General features: G+C 33.8%; 2 protein-coding genes across 2 annotated transcripts in view; one reads left to right on the forward strand and one right to left on the reverse strand.

The window, feature by feature from the left end:
* Positions 1–18,240, forward strand: part of LOC123666451 — a 30,099-nt gene extending 11,859 nt beyond the window's left edge. The window contains exons 12-17 of the mRNA XM_045600542.1: positions 57–13,735; positions 14,080–14,247; positions 15,325–15,435; positions 16,069–16,195; positions 16,569–16,819; positions 16,968–18,240. Coding sequence (XP_045456498.1) covers positions 57–13,735; positions 14,080–14,247; positions 15,325–15,435; positions 16,069–16,195; positions 16,569–16,819; positions 16,968–17,963 — 15,332 coding nt within the window. The 3' untranslated portion in view covers positions 17,964–18,240. The remainder of the gene's footprint in view (positions 1–56; positions 13,736–14,079; positions 14,248–15,324; positions 15,436–16,068; positions 16,196–16,568; positions 16,820–16,967) is intronic.
* A 4,581-nt stretch (positions 18,241–22,821) lies between these two features.
* Positions 22,822–24,299, reverse strand: LOC123666578. Its single transcript, XM_045600683.1, has 2 exons — positions 24,013–24,299; positions 22,822–23,386 (listed from the first exon to the last, which is right to left on the reverse strand). The coding sequence occupies exons 1-2, from the start codon at positions 24,194–24,196 to the stop codon at positions 22,905–22,907; spliced, it is 666 nt and encodes a 221-aa protein (XP_045456639.1). The 5' UTR covers positions 24,197–24,299; the 3' UTR covers positions 22,822–22,904.
* Positions 24,300–26,000: the final 1,701 nt, after the last annotated feature.

A 26,000-nucleotide genomic window follows, 5' to 3' on the forward strand; every position in this document is an offset into this window, starting at 1 on the left:
TATGTAATTGAATTGAAATATGACAGTGTAAAACATAAGTTATTTTAATAAAATAGGTTACGAGCATCTAGTAGAATTCCAAGAACCAGAAGAAATATGGCAAGATGCGGTATCAGATGATAATAAAAAAACTGATAGTGCACACAGTGTAGAAGAGCTACCCATTGTAATACCGAGGCGAAAGAAGAAAAGTAAAAGGTTAAAATACTTCTCAGATGAAGAAACCGATCCACTTAGTTTTGGAGAAAATTCAAAAAGATCAGAAAAAAAAGAGAGACCACATAGCAAAGAAAGAAGTAAGGATAGAAAAGAGAGAAAAGATAAGCATAAAATAAAAGAAGATCCAGCCAATGTAACTGAACAAATTAAAGAACAAGGTCACTTGATAAACCAAAAAACAGATGGCATAATATATACGAAAGAAAAGAAGAAAGAGAGAAAAGAGCGAAAGAAGAAAGATAAGGCGGTGAAAAAACCGTTGGAAAAAAAGCAACAAAAACCGCCGCAAAGTGGCCCCTTATCTAGACTTGTCGGCATGAAAGTTGCAAGAATATCTGATATAAACAAACAATTTAAGAAAAGCGAACCAGACACAAATAGCAATAATAACTTATACACTACTGACAGTGATTATGATAGTCAAGGTAAATCTTCACTAAATTCCGATGCCAATGACCCTGACGTTCTGTTTGATGGGTTATTTTCTATGGATGAAATAAAGTCTCCTGAAAAATCTATAGATATCATTCAGAGGTCAAATTTAATACCTAAGCTCGAAGATTTTGGAGCTTCAAATGGTATATTAAATAATTCTCTCAGTGTACCTGCTATGCCCTTTATTCCAATTCAAACACAAAACTTTGCTGCACAAACTAACACAAAAAATGATGTTAAAGAAGAAGTTAAAAAAAGTATTAAGAAACTTATCGAGTTTAGGAGACACAAAAATTCTAGGGAAGCACTTACAAGGCTAGCTGCTCCAATACTCAATCCAAAACTTATTCCTGCTAGTAAAATTTCGCTATCAACAAATCAGAATTCAAGTACCACTAAAACTGTCACAGAAAAAGAAACAAAGTTAAATATACCTAAAGTTTTCGTAAATAAAAAGGCAGTTAACCAGTTGAATGCTTTAAAGGATGGAGTAGACATCATTTTAAGAAATTGCGGTAATAAAGGAAATTTTGTTGAACATTCAACACTTGGAAGTGAGCCTCAAAAGTTAAACACTGCAACAAATAAAATAAACTTAGAATGCACCATTGATAAGGTTATAAATAGAGATTCTCTACAAGAAAGTAGCTCAGTTAGAAATTACAAACAATTAGTGAGCAAAGCAAATGATCCTTTCGAGCAAAAGATACCAAAATCCAGTTGCGTAAACAGTATTGAAACTCCTAGTCAAATTCAATACAAAGAGTTTCTTAAGAACAGACGTTATGACGTCGTCGAAACGCGTCCTCAAGTGAGCAATGTAATTGATACATCCAGTCCAAAGCAATTGCAGTATGTTAGAGAACCTCCTAAACTAGTCTCTAACTCAAGGCATAATTTAAATAATGCAAATGTAACACCTGAAATTATTCAGAGAGATATCATAAAACAATCAACAACTAAAAAGCCTCAAATATTGCAAACAAATTCCGATAAAGTCAATGTACTAGATTCGCCATTGGAAAAACCTAGGCTATGCCCTACAAAAGGTATAAAAATTATTCCTGGTCAAAGTACAGCTAATGTTGATGTACCCACTCAGAATCACATTAAAAGTTTCGTACGAGATTTAAAGGCATCGATAAATGCTGGAGCTTCTAAAGAGAAATCTGAAATAAAATTATCTGTCTCTGACAAGGTTTGTAGCCCTATCCAAGTAAAACAACAGAAGAGAGCAGACAATGCGCCTAATACGTTTTCAAGGCTTAGTTATTTGCACAAAAATAAACAGAATGATGGTAAAAATAAAGTGATGGCTGATCAAATTAAACTTACAAATAGCTCTACTGCAAATAAATCAAATTTGGGCTTAAATATTGACAAAGTAAGTCATTTACAGTCTAAAGGTGAAATAGTCATATCGAGAGTTGATAAATCAAAAACTATTTCGAATGATAGTACTAAGGTTGTTGTACAAAAGACACAAAACCTCAACTGTTTGTCAAAAGAAAATCCGCTACGCCTTAATATCCAGTACCCAATAATATCAAAAATGTTGATTTCCGACACTAAGAGTTTTGACTCAAAAGAACCTAAAGATAGTGAAAACAGAGCTATTTTACATAATAATACTGTCACGCCAGTAGAACCTTTAACAAATTCAACTTATCCATCAGAAAGTGATAAGCGTGATTTACTATTGTTATTAAGGCAACAATCTAAAATGAATCCTCCAATGAAACAGCACATAACTGAAAACCCAAAAGTTATTTTTGATAACTCTTCAACAATAATCACAACTATAAAATCGACCTTAAATTCTAATATCAATGATATTCGACCTAAAGAGTCTGTTGTTAATGAGATTGTCCCAAATTTAGGAAATTCTACAACTCGGTCAGATATATCAGTCAAAGTTCCAAACAACAAATTGACATTATCCGAACAAAAAAAGGTACGGAATGTAAAAGGGTGCGGCAAAAATCCAAAGCAGACAGTAAAGAATAATGAAACTTCTGATTGGGAAAGTGTTATGAATGCACTTTTGGCGCATAAAACTCCGAGCAGAGGTCCTAATGCGCTTGATATTGCACTTAAGAAAGATTCATTTGAAATTAGGTCTTCTAATAAAATGGAAAATAAAAATACTAAAACAAATCATAACAGTACTGACACAAGAGCTGCTACAGATTCTGCAAACTTAAAAAAGTTAACTACACAATCAAATTCATCTGTAGTAAGCAGTGGAAATACACATACCATTCAGCCACAACCGAAACTAAAACAGGATAAGAAAATATGTATTAAGAACAAAAACATAGAATTAGGAAGGAGTAGTCCATTAGATTTAATTGAGAAACGTTTTCCTGGTATTATTCAAAATACTAAAGATCCATTCATATCAGGTATACCTAATTCTGACTATGATTTACTAGAAGAATTAATGGACGATGACTTGCGCAAAGAGATTGGAGAACTTATGTCAGATGAAGAAGCTTATAGTACACTAACTCAAACACCCAAATCAAAGAATTTTCATAATGACAAACTTGTAAATTCACTTTTAATTAAGTACCCAAATCAAAAGTTGAATACAATGACAGACGAAAAGACTGCAACTGCTAATTCTTGCCAAAAATTAGACCTTCAAAATAAAAATATAATTATAACTCCAAAATCGACAATAGATGTGCCATTGAACTGTAATGGACTCAATAACCATGTCCTTCAAATAAATTGTAATAAAAATACACTGATTAGTAATAATGCAAATAAAAAACCTCAAAGAATTTCTAATGAACTAATAACTTCGCCAATAATTAATCAACCAGGTAATTTAAAAATTGACAATGTCATTCAACAATCGAAAACAACTGTTATACCTGAAAATACAATGTCCACAAGTAGTACTCTTCCAAATGCTTATATCAAAGCTAAAATTGAAGATTTACCCATCAAAGAAGTACAAAAGACTAATACTGACAATTTGCTTTATTGCAAAAATATTGCCTTAGATCCAACTAGAGTTATTCTAACAGTACCTCAAAGAAATGTAACACCAAATTTAATGTTAATTGGTAACGAATTAATTTGCGATTCTTTTTCTACAGTAAAAGTAGATCAGTCAAATGTTAATACTTATGTTCCTGTAAATCGGGCACCAAATTTAACTATATATCGCACAACTCAGTTTGTCGCCCCTTGTGTGAATCCTGTTGTTATTGAACGTTCTACCACTTTGCCCGTTGTTCAAAGGGTGTCGCCAAATATGTCAATAATTTCATGTTCTAATACAAATGTAAAAACCATGAATTCCGAAACTGAAAAGAAATTAACGTGTGCAAAATTCCACGAGGAAAATGAAGTTGAAACCGGAAATTGTCAGGGAAATAAACTAAAAATTGAAGTCCCAAAATCTAATATTGAAAAGTCTGAAAATAAAATAGATATTTCGAATACATTTTCTGGAATGCTTGAAAAGAATAAAAGTCACGTATGTTCAAATAATATCGAAAAATGTTCAAAAAATAATACGTCAAATAACAACACACTGTTAGAAACTATACAGAGTAACAATCACAATACTAAACTGAGTTCAAAAGAATCGACACAAAAAACAATCGATATAACAGAAAATAATAAATCGTTGAAACAAGTTGAAAAGATAGAAAAAGAAATTGCCCATGAGCAAGTAAAACAATCACTTATAGGTCGTCCTATACCTGAAATAAAATTTTGTCAAGAAAATAACCAACACTTAAATAAAATATATGAAAAAGAAGCAAGGGATAGATTACAAAAGAAACGAATGCAAATAATAAATAGACAAAATAAACATAATATTTATGAAAAACCCATAGCTCTTAGTTATGAATCACTTATATCAAGGAATAATGTTCACAAATCCGATAAAGGACGAAATAAAGACAACGTTTTAGAAAGTGTTATTAATGATAACAAAAAAATAAGCACTGAATATAAACATCACAATAAAAATGACAATGAAATATTCAATATTGATATTAAAAAGAAGACAACTTTATTGCAAAAAAATGTGGATTTAAACATGTGTGAAAAATTTTCTCAAAAATCATCTGATACTTCTACCATCGATAGTTCCATCAACGATAGTTCAGTCAGTGAAAATAGTATTGTATCCCCTTCTCGGCGTATTTCATTGCGTTTATTAAACGATTCGATGGCACTGCCTTCTCCCAAACGAAAATCTGTAGCAATTAAATCAAAAATGAAACCAAAGCAGCGATCGTTACTGAAGAAACGTCTTCCCATTCAAAAGCCTGTCATAGCCAAAGCCTTAAAAAAGATTTCTGAAAAATCTAAAGAAACTAATTCGCCGAAACAGCTTGCAAAGCAAATAAAACATAAAATAAAGATTAAAAAAAGTAATGTAATAAATGTTGAAACTGAAGTAAGTACTATAAAAAGTAATATGAAAAATACAGATTCTGTAAACAGAACTATTGAGAAACTAAATTATACATGTGTCGATATCGAAGAACAAATAACATCGGCTATAATTCCTAACATTTTCATAGAAAAGAATAATATTAAGAAAACACCTGAAAAGAAATTAAGTTCAACAGAAAAGAACCCTACATCTTCTATGGATAAAGATGCCATTGAATCGAATCGAATAGGAAATGTAGAATCTAAAACTAAAATGATGAAATCTCTTTATAAGGAAACAGAAAAAAGTGTTGAGAAAGAAAAACCTGAGATCATAATAGATGCAAATAAGACAAAAACAATCATTCAATCTACTAAAAATAAATTAAATACAACGGAGAATCCTCCTACATCACCCATGGATAAAGATGCCATTGAATCGAATTTAAAAGAAAATGTACAATCTACGACCAAAATGATGAAATCTCTTTACAACGAACAAAACAAAAATGTTGAGAAAGAAAAACCCGAGATTTATATAATAGATGCAAATAACACAAAATCAATCAATCCATCAACTGAAAATAAATTAAATACAACGGAGAATCATCCTACATCACTCATGGCCAAAGATGCCAAAGAATCGAGTCTAAATGGACATGCCCAATGTACTACTAAAATGATAAAACCTGTTCACAAAGAAATAAAAAAAAGTTTTAAGAAAGAAAAACATGAGTCTCATATTATAGATGCAAATAAAAACACAAAAACAATCAATCAATCAGTTAAAAATAAATTAAATCCAACGGAGAAGCACCCTACATCTTCCATGGATAAAAATACCAAAGAATCGAATCTGAGAGCACATGCCAAGTCTACTAATATAATGAAATCTATTCACGAGGAAATAGAAAAAGGTGATGAGAAAGAAAAACATGAGATTAATAATATATGTGCAAATAAAAACACAAAAACAATCTATCAGTCAACTGTTAGTAAAGATGTCATACCAAATAAGGAAATAATATCAGTGAGTACTCAAGTAAAACCTATTAATAATATAGTAAGTGATGAATCTAGTAAAAGTACAATTAGTAGAGGCGATGAACGAACATCTGAAATCCCTCAAATTATTGAAAAATGTAACCAAAACTCAGATATCCAAAATGAATCAATTGATGATAAACTTTTAGAATGTAAAAGCAAAGTTATTATCGAAGAAATACCAACTAATAGTACAGACCCATTTAAAAAAATTGTTCGTATTAAACTTCCGAATGGAAATACATTTAAAGCTACTATATCTGGCAAGTTAAATACAAACGTGGATTCACTGTTTGAGGATCCAGCGATAAAAGGTTTATTATGGAAAAATATAAAAAACAATACAAAATGTACATTAAATATAAAACAAGTTGCGATAAAGACGGCCAATAAATCTGAAACTGTTGTGACAAAAGTACATGACATATCATATGTCCATGCTCCTGTGATAAATACAGAAACTATTAACTTAATAAGTGACGATGAGGATAGTACCCAAACCTTTAAAACAGAGTTTGGAAATTATGATATTGCGTTTATGAATCCAGATTTGTTTCTTAAACATCAAAAAAGATTATCCCAAAAGTGTACTGTGAAACTTGAACGATGTTCTATTTTGTCGAAAATTAAAAAAAAATCTAAAGAAAATTCAACAATAATATTATGTGAATCTGATAAAGACATAAACTCTTGTACGTCTTCGCAACAATCATCTTTACAGGAACCTATAGCTGACTATATAGAAATAGATGATTTTTCAAATGAAAGTGAGATAATTCATATTCTTCCAAATGCGGATGAGAAGATAAAGTTAACTGAAAATATCGATGACTTAAAAAATCTGTTACTTCAAGATTTCAATGTTGAAGATACCACAATTAACTTACAAAATAGTTTAAACGAACTAGCCATTGCTAACTTACCACACAAAAATATAACAACTGACGGTAATGATGAAGAAAAATCAAAACAATGTCTTTTAAGGATAGATAAGTGTGATGAACTTGTAGAAAAAATGCAAATTAAAAAAAATATGTGTTTTGTTAGTTTAGTTAGGTGTGATGATACTCTAAAAAACCTAGGAAATAACTCACACTTGCTGTTAAATAACTCAAAAGAAAAATCAGAAAATATACTGAATTCTTCTGAAGAGAGTATGTCCATTTTAGATGAACTTTCGGAAAGAAGTTCAACTATGAAGCGAAGTGGATCATTATCAATATTAACCGACTTTTTGGTATTAGATGAAAGTAAGTCTATTGAAGGCTCTGCACAAATTCAAAATCATGATCTCATATCAATTGATGCTGCACTGTTTAGTCAACAAACTCAAAAACATTTAGATAAATGTAGTGCAGATTGGCTAATGACTAAATATGACTTACATCGTTGTTATCACAAAAATGCACATACTATATTTGGAAGTGAATTCGATGTCGAAAATTTAAAATACGACGACGTTTCAACTGATTGTGATAGCGATTTTGAAATCTCAACATCAATAAATGTGGCGAATATCAAAAAAGATAATAGTTGTGTTCAAGAACAAATAAAATACGAAGTGCCAAGTCTTATTAAAATAATTGTGAACTATTTTATCAATAACAGCAATATAATTGAGGATTTGAGACCAATTCGTCAAAATAATGATACCCAGCCAATAGCAAGTTCATCTCCATTAAAAAGAAAATTAACAGGTGTCACTGAGAATAAAAATCGCAATAAGATTTTAAAAATAGAATATATTCTCCCACAGAGTTGCGATGGAATTAATAAAATTGATTCTCATAATCAAGTAGTATCACAAGAAGAAAGCCTTTCATTAATGAAAACCGTAGATATTAAAAATTTTCAAAATAATGTGATAGTCGATAGAGAAAAAATCGATGAGGGTATTTCCCATAAAAATAATGATGAAATATTAAGTTTGAATGAGATAGATACAAAAAAGGACAGTGATACGTTTAATGACGATGTTAATATGAGTGGTAATGAATTAAATGTTGATTTAAATGACTCTGTTTTAAACACTCCAAACTATCATTTGAATATATTTAATAAAAAAAACTCAAGCAAATGTTTTCAAAAAGAAAAGAAAACATGTTTAACAATAAACGCCATCTCTCAACCTCCAATGAGTACTGAAAAACCAGATGAGCAGATTCAATGTCATAATGAATCAAAACCAACATCAATTTTTACTGATAACGTGATTGAAACAAGAAAAACTTTCACGGAATGTTCTGACGATGATGATAAAATTGAAGTCATAATACCATTAGAAAAATTTGATGACGAAAACATTCAATCTTTGCCATTAAATTCAACTAATTTTAGGTATAACTGCTTAAGCGAAGAACCGACAACTGATAATAAAAGCAGAGAAACAAAGTTACATCGAGTTGAGGGTAATAATCTCCAAGAAGTAAATCGAAACACTGATAAAAATATAAACAAAGGAGATATTAAAGAACCAGCTTCTATTTCTGTTTATAAAAATGATGTACAAACTACAAATTGCAATAAAGAGTTAGAAGATATTATTCTAAATAAAAATACCGAAATGTTTTGTGAAATAAATAATTTACAAAATCAAATTGATCAAGAATATTCAGTAAACGAGAATAAGAATAGAGAAATTGATAATATAATACTTAAAAACAAAAATAATGATGTCATTGATAAAGAGTTACAACATAACATTGACGTAGAAGACAGAGATACTAAGACTTCAGTTGATTGTAAACTTTTACAGAATGAATTGATTACCAAATCTTCAAATAATGCTTTACAGAAAAATGTTACACTTGTTTATAAAGGTGATTCTAGCGTTGTTTTAAAAGGTTCAATATATGAAGATCCTGTAGTTGGTACATGTTATGTGTTCCCTATATTAAATAAAACCTCATATGACGGTGAAATTGCTTGCAGTAATATATGTGACGAAAAAACTATTAATGTCATTCAAGCTTTAAAAAATAAAGTTGTTGAAGATCAAAATGACGAATTTGAAGAAAGAGAAAATTCCTATAATTTGGATGTTACTGTACCAAAAATTACATATTCAAGACAAAGAATCCAAGACAATATTCTAAAACAAAACAGTGAAAAGTTAAAAAGGAAAACTTTAAAACGTAAAACTGATGGCGGTGATAATAAGTTGAATGAAAAAAGATACCGAAAAGGCAAAAATATTGACTATCCAAAGATTACAGTTACCGCTATGGCTGAGTCGTCCTATACTAAAGAATATAAACGATTATTTAATTATTGTAGCTCTATAAAATTTTCATTTTCACGGCCATTTCATAAAGAATACGTCGACGTTTCGGGTGTACTTAAATGTTGGCCTATCAGAGAAACTGCTATTGACGTTTCTGAAACAACTGATGATAAAAGTGTTCTATTTTTAGATGAAAATGTTGATAAAGAACGTCCCTATGATCCCCTACAACAAACGTTAGCTGAAGAAATTTCTTCTAAGTACGTCGAGCATCAATTTTCTTGCGATCAAATTAATGAAAACAATTTTAGTATGGGTTTTGGTGAGGGGTCCGGCAGAGTCATAAATATTTCGGAAGATGGAGATAATATTTCAAAATTTTCGGCTGCGACTCTGTCGGACGTAAAGCAATCTCAGCCGTTTTTATTGTCCGAGGACTATGAGGAAAATACTGACAAATGTGTAGAAATATGTAAATTTAATAAAGACCAGTTTGATATTTTTAAACGTTACATTTCATACATTCAACTGCGAGATAAAGTGCGTTCATTTTTTAAAAAAACAAGTTTAGAATTGAATTATAATTGGGTTAAAGACAACTTAAAAAATACATATAAGATGTCCATCGATAATAATAAGAGTAATCACGATTTTCCATACGATTTGGTTAATCCAGATTTTATTAAACCTGCTCCAGTTGAAGCTGTTGTGCAAGTGGTTCAGGTAGGTCAGTTACCCGTCAGTGCAGCAGCCCAAAATCCTGTTACATGTGATCCACGAGTCACACAAGTGACAGATGCTAGTCCATCACAGTGTTCGGTCGAAAATAGCCCTCAAGATGATTCACAATCACCAATTAAGACTGAATATACTGAATTAACTACTGCAGATCTCAGTTTACCTTTAGTACAAGAATATGAAAGACATATGAAATCCCAAGAATCGTCGAAAATACCAACTTGTAATGAGAATATACCAGTGGAAATGGAAGTAACGACTGAAGTCAAACACGAGGAATTACCCATTATAAAAGATGAACCAAACGATTATAATGATAATGATGATTTACAATCATTAGTAAACAAACACATAAATAATGTTGAGTATTCATATGATTCCAATGCAAATAATTCGTCACTAGAAGCACAATCAAATAATGATATGATATTTGAAACGTTAGAGAAACATAACGCGGAATTTATAGCTCAGCAGAAGCAACAAAATGGTTCTGCTGAAAAAACAGACCAAATTGCTCATGCCATGAATGCTGCTGGTATAACAACTACATCAGAAATAATTAGCAATCAAAGAGGCTTAGTCAATATAATGTCTCCGAAAATGGGATCAGATGCTACTAATCATGTTTCTCAAACAAATAATTATTCAAAGCCGCCTATTAATGCAATATCCCTGCATCAGGCATTGGCGCAAATATTACCGCCCCCATTAAATCAGACTAACTCACAGGATAATAATCAATCAGCCACTAATTCGACAGCAACTTCACAAGTTTTACATATTGTACAAGGTAAAAATACAAATGGAAGCCAACTTACGTTAGTAGACAACACACAGAATTCAGTAATTAATAATTCTAATACCTCGGTCTTACATATTGTTCAAAATAAAGGAGCAAACACCAATTGTACATCAAATACAAACGCTGGACAACAATCCGCTACTTATGGTGGATTATCATTAGTAGAAACAGGTCTGCAACAGGGTAATAATCAGCTTCTTCATATCGTAAATACTGGTAATCAAAAAAATCCTACTTCAGGCCAATTGTTAAAAAGGGTGAATCTTTTAACTAATTTGTCAAATGTGCAAGGAACTAATGATCAAAAAATGGTCCAATTTTTATGTAAAGCCGCAGATGGCAAATCTATACAGTTAAATGCTTCACATCAAAGAAGCATGGTATTACGATTACAACCAATAGAATCGTCAAATATTCAAGTTAATCAAAAATCGGACACTCAAGATTTAAGTCCTTCAGGAAATACTAACATAACAACATCTAATAAAGAGTCCGTTAATGCCCAGCATGAAATAAAGTCACGATCTGTGTATGAAGAAAATTATGCTAAATTTATTCAGAGTTCCACAAATAAATCCTTACCGGAAAAGTCCACAAGCTTACCAAAATTTAATCAAGCTTTTGGGAAGCAAGTATTTCAAGATGGTAATCAAAAATCAAATGACATAAACTCGAATACGTCTCATTTACCATCTGTAAATTTAAATACAGAAAATCCTGAGTGTCAATCCTCTGACTCTGCATTGAATTTGGATCACATAGGACAAATGAACAGCCCACCATTGCTTTTGAGAAAGACTACACCTCAAACGACACAAGCACCTTCGGCTCAACCTAATTTAATGCAACAAATTAAACAAACTATATCTCCTATGAATATACAAACAATGCATGGTGGTGTTATTTATACTCGTCAAATACCCGTTAATATTGGCGGAGGACAAACAATTAATTTAATAACAGTTCCTAGTACAGAACTAATTGATGAGAATAATCAAAAACAACAAAATGATGTTAAGTTTGTTAATCAAAATGAAATAGATTCACCAATTATAAAAATTGTGCCTCAAAATCAAACTTCTAATACAGATAGTAATTCAGACGAAAGTTTGAGTCATCTTCCGCCACCAAATGAAAACTCACAAAATACGCCATCACAACATCAGCCAGTTTTAACTCAAATGCGAATAAAATTGCCAATGTTAAGTAAAGCTCCTCAAATGGTATCTGGAACGAGAGTAGTACGGCCGTCGTTTTTTCAAATTCAGCGGAATGTGATTGGAGGAGCCAATCAACCCGTTTATCAACAATTAGTATTAACAGCAGCGCCCCCTCTTGGTCAACATACTATTCGTTTACCGCAAACTCAAACGACTAGACCGGTAAAAGTTAATTCCGAAAGCCAGTCTTCAACGGAATCTCAAATGAGTTCATCTACCCTTGAACAGCTACGGGAATTCGATATGGTGTTAGAACAAGTTAAGGAGAGAAGTACAGTTCAACCAAATCCAAACGTAAACAATACTTATACAAAACTGAACACGCCAACATCGGAAGCAACTGACCCCACACCGATAACTTCGACCGTCACAGAATCAACCCAACAAGTTTTATATTCCATTGGGTCTAACCAATCAGTTAATGTTGCGTATGTCAGCAGAAAACCTAACGCAACAACGCCCACGCAGTCAGCATTTGTTAGATCGCCAGATTCATCAAGTATTATTGAGTCTCCCTCTTCTTCAACACAAGTACAAATACCTCATACTGTTACTAGTGAAACGTCTTCTAGCGAGGGCACAACCCAGCCCAATCAACAAAAGGCGGCGAAAGTAGGTTCTAAATCAAAGTCAAGACCAAAATCATCACATCCACCAAATTCGCTAAAAATAAATACTGTTCCTCCAAAAACGTCAACTCAAAAGCCTCTTGAAGATGAACAGACTACGCAACGTATACTTTATATATTAGCAGAATATAAAGAACAAGTAGAGAATTCTCCTGATAAAGATAAACCAGCTCCTAGAAGAAGGTCCAATCCACCTTCAAACCCTTCAGGATCATCAAAACGTAAAAAAAGCTCTAGTAGTTCTAGGCGACCTGGTGGTCGGGATATGAGTCCAGTACACGGTGATGAGACGTGTCGTACAATGGGATCTGAAGATAGTAGCTGTGGTACTTCACAAGGCGATTGCACTGAGAGTTGCCTTGAGACTCATTCACCTCAAGATAGTCCCCGCAAAGTTGTTAGAAAACTTAGTTTTGAAAATGAAACAAACCGACCAAGACCACAGCCTCAGCGTAATGTGATAGTTGCAGATGGTCAAACCATTACTGTTGCTAGAGGAACAGCAGGCAAACCTACCACAGCGGTTTTAATGCCCGCGAATTACATTTTGCCCGTTTCAATGGTTAAAGGTGGTCAGCAGATTGCTATAGTGACAAACCGTGGCCCGAAACTCTTAACGGTTGGCGGAGGTGAAGGTGGAGCTACCAACGCCCTTTTATTGCAACGTCTTATTGGGCCAGCTGGTCTGAAACCGGTTTTAGCTCGTCCAGGAGTCCGTCATGTCCGCTTACCAACTGCAGCCCTTCACAATCTCCAGGCTTTTAATCTTGCGACGGCAACAACAATCCGTCCGTCTGATAGCACAGCTTCGGCGGCTTCGGCCCCAACTCCACCTGAACTTATAGAAACTAGAGCCGCCGGCTCGCCCTGGACTGATCGTGAGTCTCAAGATATAAAACCGGAACGCGGATCCAGTCCTGAAGATTCGGAGCCGTGGAATCTACCATCATCCGCCGACCCTCATGATTACACCTACGAAGAAACAGTTCGGACAGACAATATGGACAGAACTGTTCTTGTAAGTATTTAAAACTTCATTTTTTATCTCGCTATATAGTCCTCTATTTGTTCACAATTGTTGCAACTTCAGAATCGAGTTTTACATTGAGCAAGAAATTAATATATTGTTTCCTTATTTCTTTTAAAAAAATTGTATAAATACTTTTATTAAAAAAAAAATGTATTCATTAACATCCTTAGGTATTTTGTAACAGCATTTTTTTACAGATCTGAAGCTGTAACATTTGTTTGACTCAATATGCATTTCGAAATCTGAGTAGGTACGCGTGTATTATCTACTAATGGTGTAACAAAACGTTAACCAAGTAGATAAATCGTGGTTAACATAATTTGAAACTTCAGGACGCGATCCCAGATCGATACAGTCCCGAAATGGAGGCGCAAAGGATATTTGATAAGATGTTCGACGTTGACTCGAAAAGGTCGTACATCGTTGATTCTCAAGACGATACGTCCCGTTGCGCATACGATATTGACGCGTCAGATAGCGACGATAAGGCCTACCACCAGGTGATCATATCGTAGTTCTGACGCCGACCCCTAAGACATAGAAAGCCTCTTAGTAGACATGCACGCATCAGTTTCTTTTATATGCTTTTTTTCGTTCGGTGTTAGTTTGCCGTAAAGTATTATAGATGCGACATCATTGCTTCATACTACTACATTTTGAACGACAAGATATAATATTGAAATTTCAAAGGTTAAGTCATTCAAAACATATTTTTTTAAGTAATTTCTCTAAAGACACATCGCTTAAAGCTTGCTTGCATTAATAATACATAATACAAATGTTACCGCTGTGCAGAATAACTGATGCGTAACAAGAAAAATGATTTTAATTTCAATAATATATTAAAAAAAACGTCGCTTCTATAGTCAATTATATGGCATCCTGCAACCGAAACGAAGAAAGTCCTTGTTGTAAAAGTCTCATAAATGTTTTCCGAATTATAGTCTTTCTCTTATATTTTCTATAATTTATTCTTTGTATTTTCTAAACAGATGTACTAAAAAGTGTCTCGTATACGCTTGTTTACGAATCTTCTCGTCGTAGAACTAAAATGTTGAAAATAAAATGCCTTTAATTTTTGCATGTGGCAGTTACGTCGTTATTGTTCCATAATCAATGCGACAAGTCATTGTGCATGCAACTCATCTTTACGTTATTGATGACATCAATCCCTACGTTTGAAATTATTTTTATAACACATTTCAATTAAAAACCCCTTAATTTAATAGATGTTTTAGTTACGGATATATTCGATGTATGTAAACCCTCGCACATTAATTATGAATTTGAATAAATTTTAGGTTTAAATTGTATCTGTGATAGTATTTTGGTCAGTAAAAAATATTCATTTAAAAAAATATAAGTCCCTTAGCTATGGATATTTGCTTTTAGCCACAAAACTTACATTGATAGCTTAGTCAAATTGTATTTAAAAAAACAATAAGTAACAGTTGCGTAACTTATTTGTAATTTTACATAAAAATTTAAATAAATACGCTTCAAATATACCTGGCCTGATTTCGCCTACTGAGTTTGCCAAAACATATATTATATAATATGGGAATTATTTCATTCAGGTGGTTCAGAGAAAAGACGGCAGTTCACATCGCCAACATCGGCTTACTCATGTATCTGCAGCAGCGCTAAGGCATAAATACGCTATACTGGAACATGAATTACGATTACAGGTAAAATCAATCATAATTTCATTTATTACATTTATTTCAAGGGAATGAAGTTTTTAACGACTCTGCCAACACATCACTTTCTTTCTTATGTTTTTATTACTTCGTTTATAATTAAAGAGCAAAAAATATAGTAACTAAAACAAACTTAGTAAGAATAATAACTTATCGTCGGCTAATCTAGTTGCCGTGTCTTCCATTATTTTTATTGGTTAGGGCACAGCAGGAAATATCTTGCTTAAAATCGTAAGATCGTAAAAACAGAAGATCACAGCCAAAAATAGCACCAGGGAACGTACGTGTGATGCTTCTTGCATTGCAGTCGTATAGGCTACTGTAACCGCTTACCACAAGGAGTATTGTACGCTTATCTGCCACTCTAGTAGTATAAAAAAATTAATTTTATATAAAAAATCGGCATCGAAAGACCGTGACACTTAGCTCAAATTTTAATTTTTTCTTAAAAAAATGCGATTGATTGCAATCTTGTTCTTGTTTGTCCTAAACGACGCTTGTAGCTTAGCCGACGATATGTACTTAAAATACGTTATTCGAAAGGTAAACAATTTTTGTTTTATTTACATAGTAGTAGTATTTAAATAAAAGTTTTGGCTCCAGGGTACAGCCTTTTTACAGAAATCCTTATCGGAGGAGTGTGAAGATCTTGGCGTGGACTCTCCTTCCGCTTCCGAACTATTTCCAGAAGCCGAATTATTGTTCGCCGCATCACCGGCTCACGATGCACCGCAACACTCTCATACACGTAAGAAAATATTAAACTGAATTACTTTTATTATATATTCACAAACGCTTAAAAAAAGCGGTCGGTACTGGAGTCTGGAAACACATAATACACAAGCACAAACGCCTAGTCTACTACTAGGCAAACATCTGTATTGTCAATACAAATGTTTGCCATGTGCGGGGATCGAACCCGCGGTCGCCAACGCAACAGCCATGAGTCAGTCCTGTGACCGTTGCGCCAACGCGTCGACAAATTAATTGAAATAGATATAATAATTATTTCAAATGTTTATTTTAGTAAAAGAAAAATTAAAATTGTTTAGTTACGAAATCCTACAATACAATCATCTAAATTACAATCCACAAAGCATAAATATAAAATCATATTGCAGCTCAGCCAACAATCATTAACCAAAGTGGAATACCTCAACCGGATATAGATGATCAAATAGCCACCGATAGACTCCTACATCACGATGTAACTGATGACCAGCAAGATCTTGGAGTCACACTTGGGTTGGATGAGGGTATTGTTACTGTAAGCGAAGATGGTATGCAAGCGACAATAGCATTAGATCAAGAAGAATTTGCAAGATCTCATCCCAATACAACTTTTCATAGTGAACCCACAGATGAAGGAGAGGTAGATACCATTTTTGTATTTTATGTATTAACTAACAGTTAGTTCACATATAACTTAATGAACAATAATGTTCAGCCAGCAATTTTTTTTTTAAATCACTCGATGGACTCAAACTTTTCTAGTCTATATTTATAAAAAAAAATTTCAGGTCCAACCATTCACAATAACTGGACTAAAAGGACGTCACATAACATCGACTATATTCCACGCTGGAAGAGCTCCAGCCACCGTGCTAGTAACCCCTCCTCAAACAACCGTCATATCGCAAGCAACACCGGACAACGCCCACAATAACGTTAAATTTGCGAACATCAACCAAATTATCAATTCCTCACCAGTGACACATGGAAATCTCAATCTTTCCTCAGTACTGGTCAAAGACGATAGACTTACGAAATTCGACAGTATACTCACGGATTCAAGAGAACTGCATCTTTCTCATACAGCATCAGCGATTGTTCATTCAACTGGAAATGCGACTCAAGTTATCAGGCGAGTGTGTTATGAAGACGATAAGAGAGATACAAGATTCCTAATGGATGAACCCGAAGCTCTTATTGCTGGTGACGATGCTAAAATGGTAGCCGAAGATAGCTCTAGAGACGCAACGCTCGAATCTATGGCCGGTGAAATAGACGATGGTAATTCTTCGCCTGAAAGACACGCGGAATTATTTTGGGAGTCGAATTCCGCTTCTGAAAGATCAGAGAGCAGACGACCTTTGGATTTCAGCAGTGATAGCGAAAAGTGTTGCAAAAGTCCATCATATGATGAAACTAATTCTACGGATTCTAGCGGTGTGGGGACTCACATGAGACTCGACTCAGTTATAAAGGACGCTAGAGGGATCGAGAGAAGCGGTAGTGCGGAAGGGTCTTCAGCTGATGACACACATCCGCCTTTACGCACTTATCCTGCTAAACGGATGTACCATACAATCGACAGAGAAATAGAGAGGAGTATGTCTGGAAAGACTAGAGCTGGTTTCCAGGAGGAGAGGTCAGAAAGCCTCGAAGTCAGGCGAAGGGCGTCCAATAGGGGAGTGGTGAAACGTGGCTGCCATTGCTGTAATGGATCCCCAGCGCCATCTAGGCCGAAAAAATCTAGGCAGAGAAAACCAACCATGGACTTTACTTCCAATTAATGACTTACAGTGGTTAATCGACTTTGAATCGAGGGGAACTCCCAAGTTTCTAGTTAAAGTATAGTGATTAATCGACTTAAAAGGCCGCGGGAAAGCCCCTTTCGCGCCAGACTGAACGCGATCTCTTAAACAATGAGGTTTCACTTAAGTGTAATATATTAATAAATTGTTGAAATTGTTTTGTAAATAACATTAATCGAATAGCTTTCGTTCAGATTAATATGTGTAATTTTTTTGTTAAAAATTATTATAATATTAAAACTTTTCTTTTAGCTGTTATAATTTTTAGTTTTTAGAAAATAAAACTGACACCGATTAGTTCAAATCTTTTTTTTTATTTCAACTTAATTTTTATAGTTTTTTTCTTAATGATAAATATGATTTTATAAAAATATTTATATTTGATTGTTAAATTTCATGTAATTACCTTATATATAGTGTATTGATAATATATAGATTGTATAAAAATAATTGTATTACATAGGTTATCTCCATATTAAGTTAAGTGTTTCCGTTTAGTGAATACAGGCCATACTCAAATGTGAATTTGTCTCTTAAGATGTAAGAAGAAATCTATATAATAGCCCTTCTTTATAAAGCTAGACTGATGTTGACACGATAATTTCTTAGTGTATCGCTATTTAAATTGGATGTCGATATTTTATAGGTTTATTTTCTATACTTGTACTATATTAGTAATTTAATTAAAATGGCAACTTCCATGGGAACTGCACAAATTTAACGTCGATTCGACGGTGAGCTTTAACTTTGGCGGTTTATTTTTCGAGATTTTAGTTATTCGAGAACATACGGTGCCAATACTGGTCAATCCGTGCTTAATTTACATTCGGCAGAGGGCGTTGACGTATCGTTGTAATAAAATAAAAACATTTATAGTAGAATTATATTAAGTTAGTGTGAATTAATAATATTCAATGTACGGGTGTAAATAACTTACGTCCCCAACTATTGTTCTGGGGACCATCTAGTCACTATCGTACCGTTAGAATATCGTATATTTAGATTCAATGCGGTATCGGACTCCGATTTTCGGCTTAAAGCCACTATTCTTCAGTATTTAGCCGCTTGTATATAAATTGAAATGGATGTTGGTAGTGACATAAAAACCCCTGTTTTTGATGACAGATTTTTTTCGTCGTACTAAATATACGCGATGATTTGTATATAAAATGATGGTAAGATAATTAGTGAATTTAGTGAGCTCGATCGTTCTCTGACGGTTTTATTATAGTGAAATGTAACAAGATGTTTTGTGCGTTCGTAATCGAGTCGTATATTCGATATAAACCATAGTTCAGGATGTTACTTCAGATAGTCGTAAGATAGTGTTATTAGGTAAAGTTCACAGTATGTGTATATAAAGACTTTAGTCCGACTTTTATGGTTTGATAATATTTTTGAATGGTTAACACCTCGATAGATAACGCTTTGAAGTCAGGCTAAAGGCGAATGTCCAAATATCGGGACGCGTGTTTTCCGTAAGTTTTTTGGAACCTTTAATATATATTTTTTTTCTCTAAAAGACAGTTTTTCTGCCGTTTCTAAAAGTAAGATTCGAGTTTTTTATATAATCCAGTAAGTTGTTATTGTTCGATATTGTAGGTCGGTTTACCTTCGATATTACTGTCAGACTTATTGAAGATGCGTTTTGTTATTTTTCAATTAGAAGTTAATAATTTAATAGCTATAAATGAAAACTTGATAACGTTTAGGAGTTTTCGTCATTATTTTTTTTAAATTACCCAAAAATGCGTTTTTGTGATTATGTAAACATTATTTTTAAAAATGCTACAGAAAATGATCATTAAAACTTATCTACTACAATTTCTTTTATTCAAATCCACTCACTTGGAACTAAAATACTAAAAAACTTTCTTGACGATATTTGCGCATAAGGGTTTCCCCCTTATGCGCAAATATAAAAAGTGTCACAGCACCGTTTTCACCATAATAAATAACGATACTTTCCTACAAGGAGAGAGCCCTATTCCCAGCAGTGGGATATTATACACTGAATCATAAAATAATAGCTATACCCTTAGGCATAAAAAACGAAACACAATGCACAATCCGGAATCACTTGAAGATCAAAGCCAGTGGCTGCAAAAAAGCTAGGAATTCTGAGCAGGGACCTCACTTTCACATGGGAACATCGGCTTCTGCTTTGTAAAGTACTGTTCGAACCTTTAGGCATCTGCTCCTCGATATCAATTCCAACTATTTGATTATTCATCGCCGGGCGGTTTACATTGTCGACGATCCGTAACTCAATGGATGTTGTAGAACCTTTAAGTGTGGACGTGGAGTCTCACAGGCTACTAGACGTTTTCGTTTTCTTAGTTTCACCTAATTGCCCTAACTCCCAGCGGTTGAGCGGCTCAGTAGCTTTTGTCTTAGTTATAAAACTTCCAACGAGAGTGGAGGTTGCGTCTTCCAATGAATATCACCTAAGTAATGATCATCAAAATATAGACCGGAGCCTGTCAGGCTACACGTCCATTTTTGCCCCATGATATATTTTATAAGCGCGATTATGTTTGTATCAGATTTAGAAGTACAAAATGTCAAAAAACAATAAAGCCATCCATCTACGAGTTCTGTTCAGGGCCCTGCGAGAAAAACTTTGTGCAGGAGATCCACCTTTTTAACAAGAAGTGAGTGAGTTTTGGCTTCGGATCAGTCTGACAATTAAGAGAGTACTGAAGATTTTTTTTATATTGGAATCCGAACTGATACAAAAACATGAAAGTGATGATCATCAGTGACAGTGATGAAGACCAGGACCAGAACCTAGGAGAAGAATTTTGTAGTGATAGAGATAACCCATGGTGTTGCTATATCGTGTCCTAGACTTGAGTGCCATGAATGCGTACATTTTATATGAGATGCACCAATCAAAAGCTGCGGAGAGATTTAAAAAAAAAAAAAAAATAGCGCATGTACACCACAAGGTGCCTTATGTGCAAAGACGTTCTATAAATACACGACTGTCAAGATAGCTGAGGTTGACCATGACTCTAGTTTTAGGTAATTATATGGTAACAGAAGATGTCCAGGATCAAGAAAACAGCGAAAAAACATAGGATGATTACCCATGCTTGTATTGGGTGCAACAAAGGCGGAAAGGAAGGCGATGGTCTCCTTCTGCGAGACAGTAATGTCCCAGAAGGAGAACGACGAGCGGATGAGAGAGGGGGCCGCCGACGAGGCCTCCGTCCGCAGGCGACGAACGGGGGTGCGTAGGAGGCGCTACTTAATGCGTTTCCAGTAACGCCCCTGTGCCCATGTCGGGTCGGGATGGGAACCCGGTCCTGCTAGACATGGCGTCGTCGGGATTGTTCAGAGGTGAGCCGGATAGTCCCCATGGAGGAGAAGTCTGGTCTTTTCGCCGAGGCCAGCCTGTCGCTGGAGGGATCCTGTTGCCTGCAGATCCGGGACCCTCCAATTAAAGCGGCTGAAGACTCCCGCAGGGGTTTTGGTCGGTAGTGCACCCCCAAGTGCTGAAGCCGACATACGGTCTAGGAATGCCTACCCGGGCATCCTGGATATCAACCGTAAATGGGTTACCATGCGATATCAAAAAAAAAGGGGTGCAACAAACGTGTGTCTCCAATACTCTATACCTTTGTGCACTGACTGCCAATAAATTTACGTTATTTGACTGTTGTCAAAATTTTTTATATTTGTTACATGAAGTAGGTGTTTTGTGTTTTTGGTTTCTTTTACATTATATTTTGAGAAAAAAGACTTATTTTGTTATACGAATAAGTTTGGCTGTTTTTATTACCTAAAAATGTAACCGAAGTAGATTTAGACTGAAAAGGGCCATAATTTTTGATTTTTAATATTTCTATAATTTTTTAAATGAAATTTGTTTATATAAGCAGTTTATTTAATAGCTAAATCACATAACTTTAATATTTAATCAGTTTTAAAGCGATCTTTTATCAAATTCCCCAAAAAATTGTGAGTGTCTGTGAGACTACACGTCCGCAGTAGTGTTAAGAAAAAATGACGTCCATACTTAAAGGGTAAAATAAATGCCTATGGATGTAACATTGCACATATACCAAAATAACATTTTTTACAATTTTTGTCTGCCTGTCTGTCTGTTTATTCCGGCTTATATCTGAAACGGCTGGACCGATTATCACGGGACTTCCACTGTAATAAAGAGTAACTTCCGGATGTAATAAAGAGTAACTTAGGCTACTTTTATTTTAGAAATTTATTTATTTTACAACTGCGAATTGAAAAATAGCTTTTTTGTTAAATACCACGCAGACGAAGTCGCGGGCACAGCTAGAGCTGCTATATATTTTACTGACGTGTCATTATTATATATGGCTGCCTCCGCCTCATCGAGCAGCACCATAATTAAATTTTCGTTGCCTCGCTGGTAGGCCTGCAGGATCTTTTTGCATGTGGCCAAGTTGACTTCTCGAAGCGGACTTTATTTGAAAATTCAACATTCGCATTCGCGAATATGATAAATCCAACATTCGTTACATCACTGAATCAAACATATTCCTCTTAGTAGTACAGCGTGGTAAATTACAATGCTAAACTGCTTTGTGTACCGAATTTAGCGTCTTCATAGAAATATGAACGTATCATTAACTTTTAGCAGCAAAAGTAAAGTAGAGTAGAACAGAGGTATTTATACCGTCACAAAAATTGTACAATTGTTCCCGAATATTTACAGCTATAGGTACTCAGAAATTATTGAACAATACAAAAATTACTCTCTTTTAATTTAAATTATTTTTGTGATATTAGTGCAATAAAACGAGACAGTATTATAATAATTATTATTGCATACTTATTGGTTGTACGTAAAAATAATTTAGGCGGACGTACTTCTGTTCTTAATAAAACTAAAATAAAAAAAATGCACAGCACGAGTTCCATAGTCCACTTCTACACATCACTAGACCATTTACTTTTTTCTTTTATTCTCTTCATAACCGCCAAAACCTCTATTCTAAACTCTAATCTTTCATCTTCAGAGTATTTAACCACTGATGGCAGGAGAGACGCAAAGAAGGCTTCATCCTCATTCATGATTCTCGGGTCATTGCACTCATCAACTTCAACATAATCCACTTCTGTTTTATCAGAGTCCTTACTCTTTTTAGCTTCTTCTTCATAATAATCAGATTTTCGCGACCTTTTTCTATGACTAGTGCTATCTTTAGGGCTCTCTCTTTCTATTTTCATATAGGATGAACTGTCTTCTGTGTTAAAATCTACGGTAAAGTCTTCATCTGTTGATGTCACTTTTATGAGGAATTTGAGATGTTCATAGAGAAGATACTTCCGTCTTGGTCTGCCCATTTTTGTTTTGAGCGTCTTTACAAAGGTATCTCTGATGTTTGTCCATTTGTTAAGTATTAATTCACCTGAAAACAATAGACATGAGAAACAATAAAAAATACGACCACACATTTTAAATGTTCATATTATGGTGTAGGTACCTAATTTAGATACAAGGGAGGATTCTAGAGTTAATTCTTTTTTTTTTTTGTAGACACTATCTACTGCTAATATTTGGGAAAATATCTTTATGTGTAAGAAAGTTAATTTAACAGAGAACGTAATATTTATTTGCTTGTAAAATTGGGCAGGAACATATATACTTAACCATTGGTTGTTATGTTTAGAAGGTACGATGGAATAAAAAAAAATACAATCGAAATGCGAAATTTCTCCCTTTAGGAAGTCGGTTAAAAAGAAAGAAAACAAACATAAATCCTATTTTTAAAAGATATATTATTCATTTTTATTTTTTTACATCTAAAATATCTAATAATGAAATGTATATGTCCATAGGTTCCGTAAACAAAATAAATTAAAAATGAAAAGAAAGTAATCTTTATATACATAATTATGTATATGTAGGTACCTAACCTACTACAAAATGTTATGCATTTTTCCGGTAGTACAAAAACATAAGTACATACTGACGACAGCTTGATCTCTATGTAGGTAATCTATTTAGTTAAGAAGACACATCTGAAAAACCTACCCGTCACGCGTTTTTCTTCAGCCGTCATTTCCTCGTATCCTTTATCAAGAAGTCCGAACACATCCTCCCAAGCCGCTCGTCTTTCTGCACGATCTTTATACACTTCTAAAGTTCTATCCCAAAGGCAAGGCCGATCTCTCACAGCGTGTATAAGTTGCACAACATCGTATTTAAACTCCCTCATATTAAAAATAATAAGTAATACAATGTTTGTGTAAATTATTTGTGTTCAATCAGAACGAAAATACTGTGTACACTTTCTTAGCTAACACGTCACTGCGCGGCGTCAAAATGTCGGATCGTGTCGTATCTTTACATCTCTTTCTAACGCAGCTTAAAAAAAAGAGAGAGATAAAAACAACCGAGGTCACCGACTTTGTATCGCGTACTTCGGCCCGTCAATTACACATTCGTTGTCCGTTTTATTAAGGTCTCTGTTACATATCATTGAAGTAACGTTTAAAGATCTCTGCAAGTGGTTCTTAGTTAGAATAATCGTGACGGCTTACTTTCGTAATTATAGAAATTCAAATCACAATTTCTGCAGACATTGATTTTCATTGACGATAAACAAGTTGACTGAACAATTAATATGAAATTATGCTATTGCTGAGATTTTAAACAGTAGTCACGGCGTATAAACCTTAAAAAAAAATTAGGACTAAGTAGTTCTGTGTGTGTTTTTCGTATTTTATTTTTCAAAAACGAGCAAAGATAGTCAATAATGACAATATTTTATTACGCCTGATTTTTTTGTTACAATCAGTAACGACACCTATAACAATTTTTGTCAATTGTTAACCGATGTTAATAATTTATTTTTAATGACATCTAATGGGTACATATATGGAACAAGTCATATGTAGCTTTGTAGAATGAATCAACTTTTAAGAGTAAAATATGAGCAAGCAATAGTTACGCTTTTTTAACCAACGTCAAAAAGGAGGAGATTTCTAATACTATTTTTTTCCGTTTTACCTCATAACCTTTTACTGAGAGCGATTTCGATACGTATCTTTAAAATTATTCAATATTAAGATTACATCTTTTTTTAATCGAAAGGTGGTGCTTGTCATGTGTTCCTATTTTAATTTAATTGAGATCTGACAAGGTCTTTTTGAGTTATCCCTAATAATGCGTAGGTATTTACTTGACTATTTTTTCGCCGACCTAAATTGTATTATGCCTCATAACTTTTTACTGGGTGTACTGATTTTGATGATTTTTTTTTACATCTAAAGCTAATAATTCTCATGTGGTCAAAGCAAAAGATATAATATATTAGAAGTATTCATTTTTTATGTGTATCAGTATTATTACTGGGTGGACAGATTACAATGATTTTTCTTTTAATCGAAAGGTTTTGTGGTTTTATTTAAATTTGATTGAGATCTGATAAGTATTTTTTGAGTTATTTCTAATAATGTGTAGTTTTTCATCTACCAGCTTAGGAAAAAAGTCGTTCTTTTATAGGAATGTCTATTTTAATATATAATTAGATTCCAACTACGGTTCAATCTCTGTCTTTACTGAAGTTTCAAAACAATTATCAAGCGAACATTATGTAGTAAAGCTTATTACAACATCATTGAATACCTTAATGATGAAGAGGCATGAGATTGAATAAAGCTGTAATAAATAGATACAGTTAGATACTAATATTGTGAGCAGGTAAATATTTTCATTTCATTTACCTACGTTGTGTTACAGGTCGATGTAATTGGTCGGTTTTTTCTTTCGTTTGAAAGCACAAACAATTATATTTATGTTTAGATTTGAATTTTTTTATCGTCTTCGGTGCGATATAGCCAAAGCCAAAGCCAGCCTTGCAGTCACCCACCCTCTTGCCCAGCGTGGTGACTATGTGCAACACACATGAGTACACGCCATTTTGGCACGAACTTGCGGAGGCCTATTTTGAGCAGTAAACTATATTAGGCTGAAGTGATGATGAGTGATTGTATATTTTATTTTTTTCCAATTCTTTT

The sequence above is a fragment of the Melitaea cinxia genome, chromosome 26, assembly GCF_905220565.1.
Source record: "Melitaea cinxia chromosome 26, ilMelCinx1.1, whole genome shotgun sequence".
Classification (NCBI taxonomy): Eukaryota; Metazoa; Arthropoda; class Insecta; order Lepidoptera; family Nymphalidae; genus Melitaea; species Melitaea cinxia.

Coding starts and splice junctions, on each gene's coding strand:
- LOC123666578 (XM_045600683.1), bottom strand. CDS start 24,196: ATGAGGGAGTTTAAATACGATGTTGTGCAACTTATACACGCTGTGAGA. Junction 23,387..24,012: donor TGAAGAAAAACGCGTGACGG/GTAGGTTTTTCA, acceptor TATTGTTTTCAG/GTGAATTAATACTTAACAAA.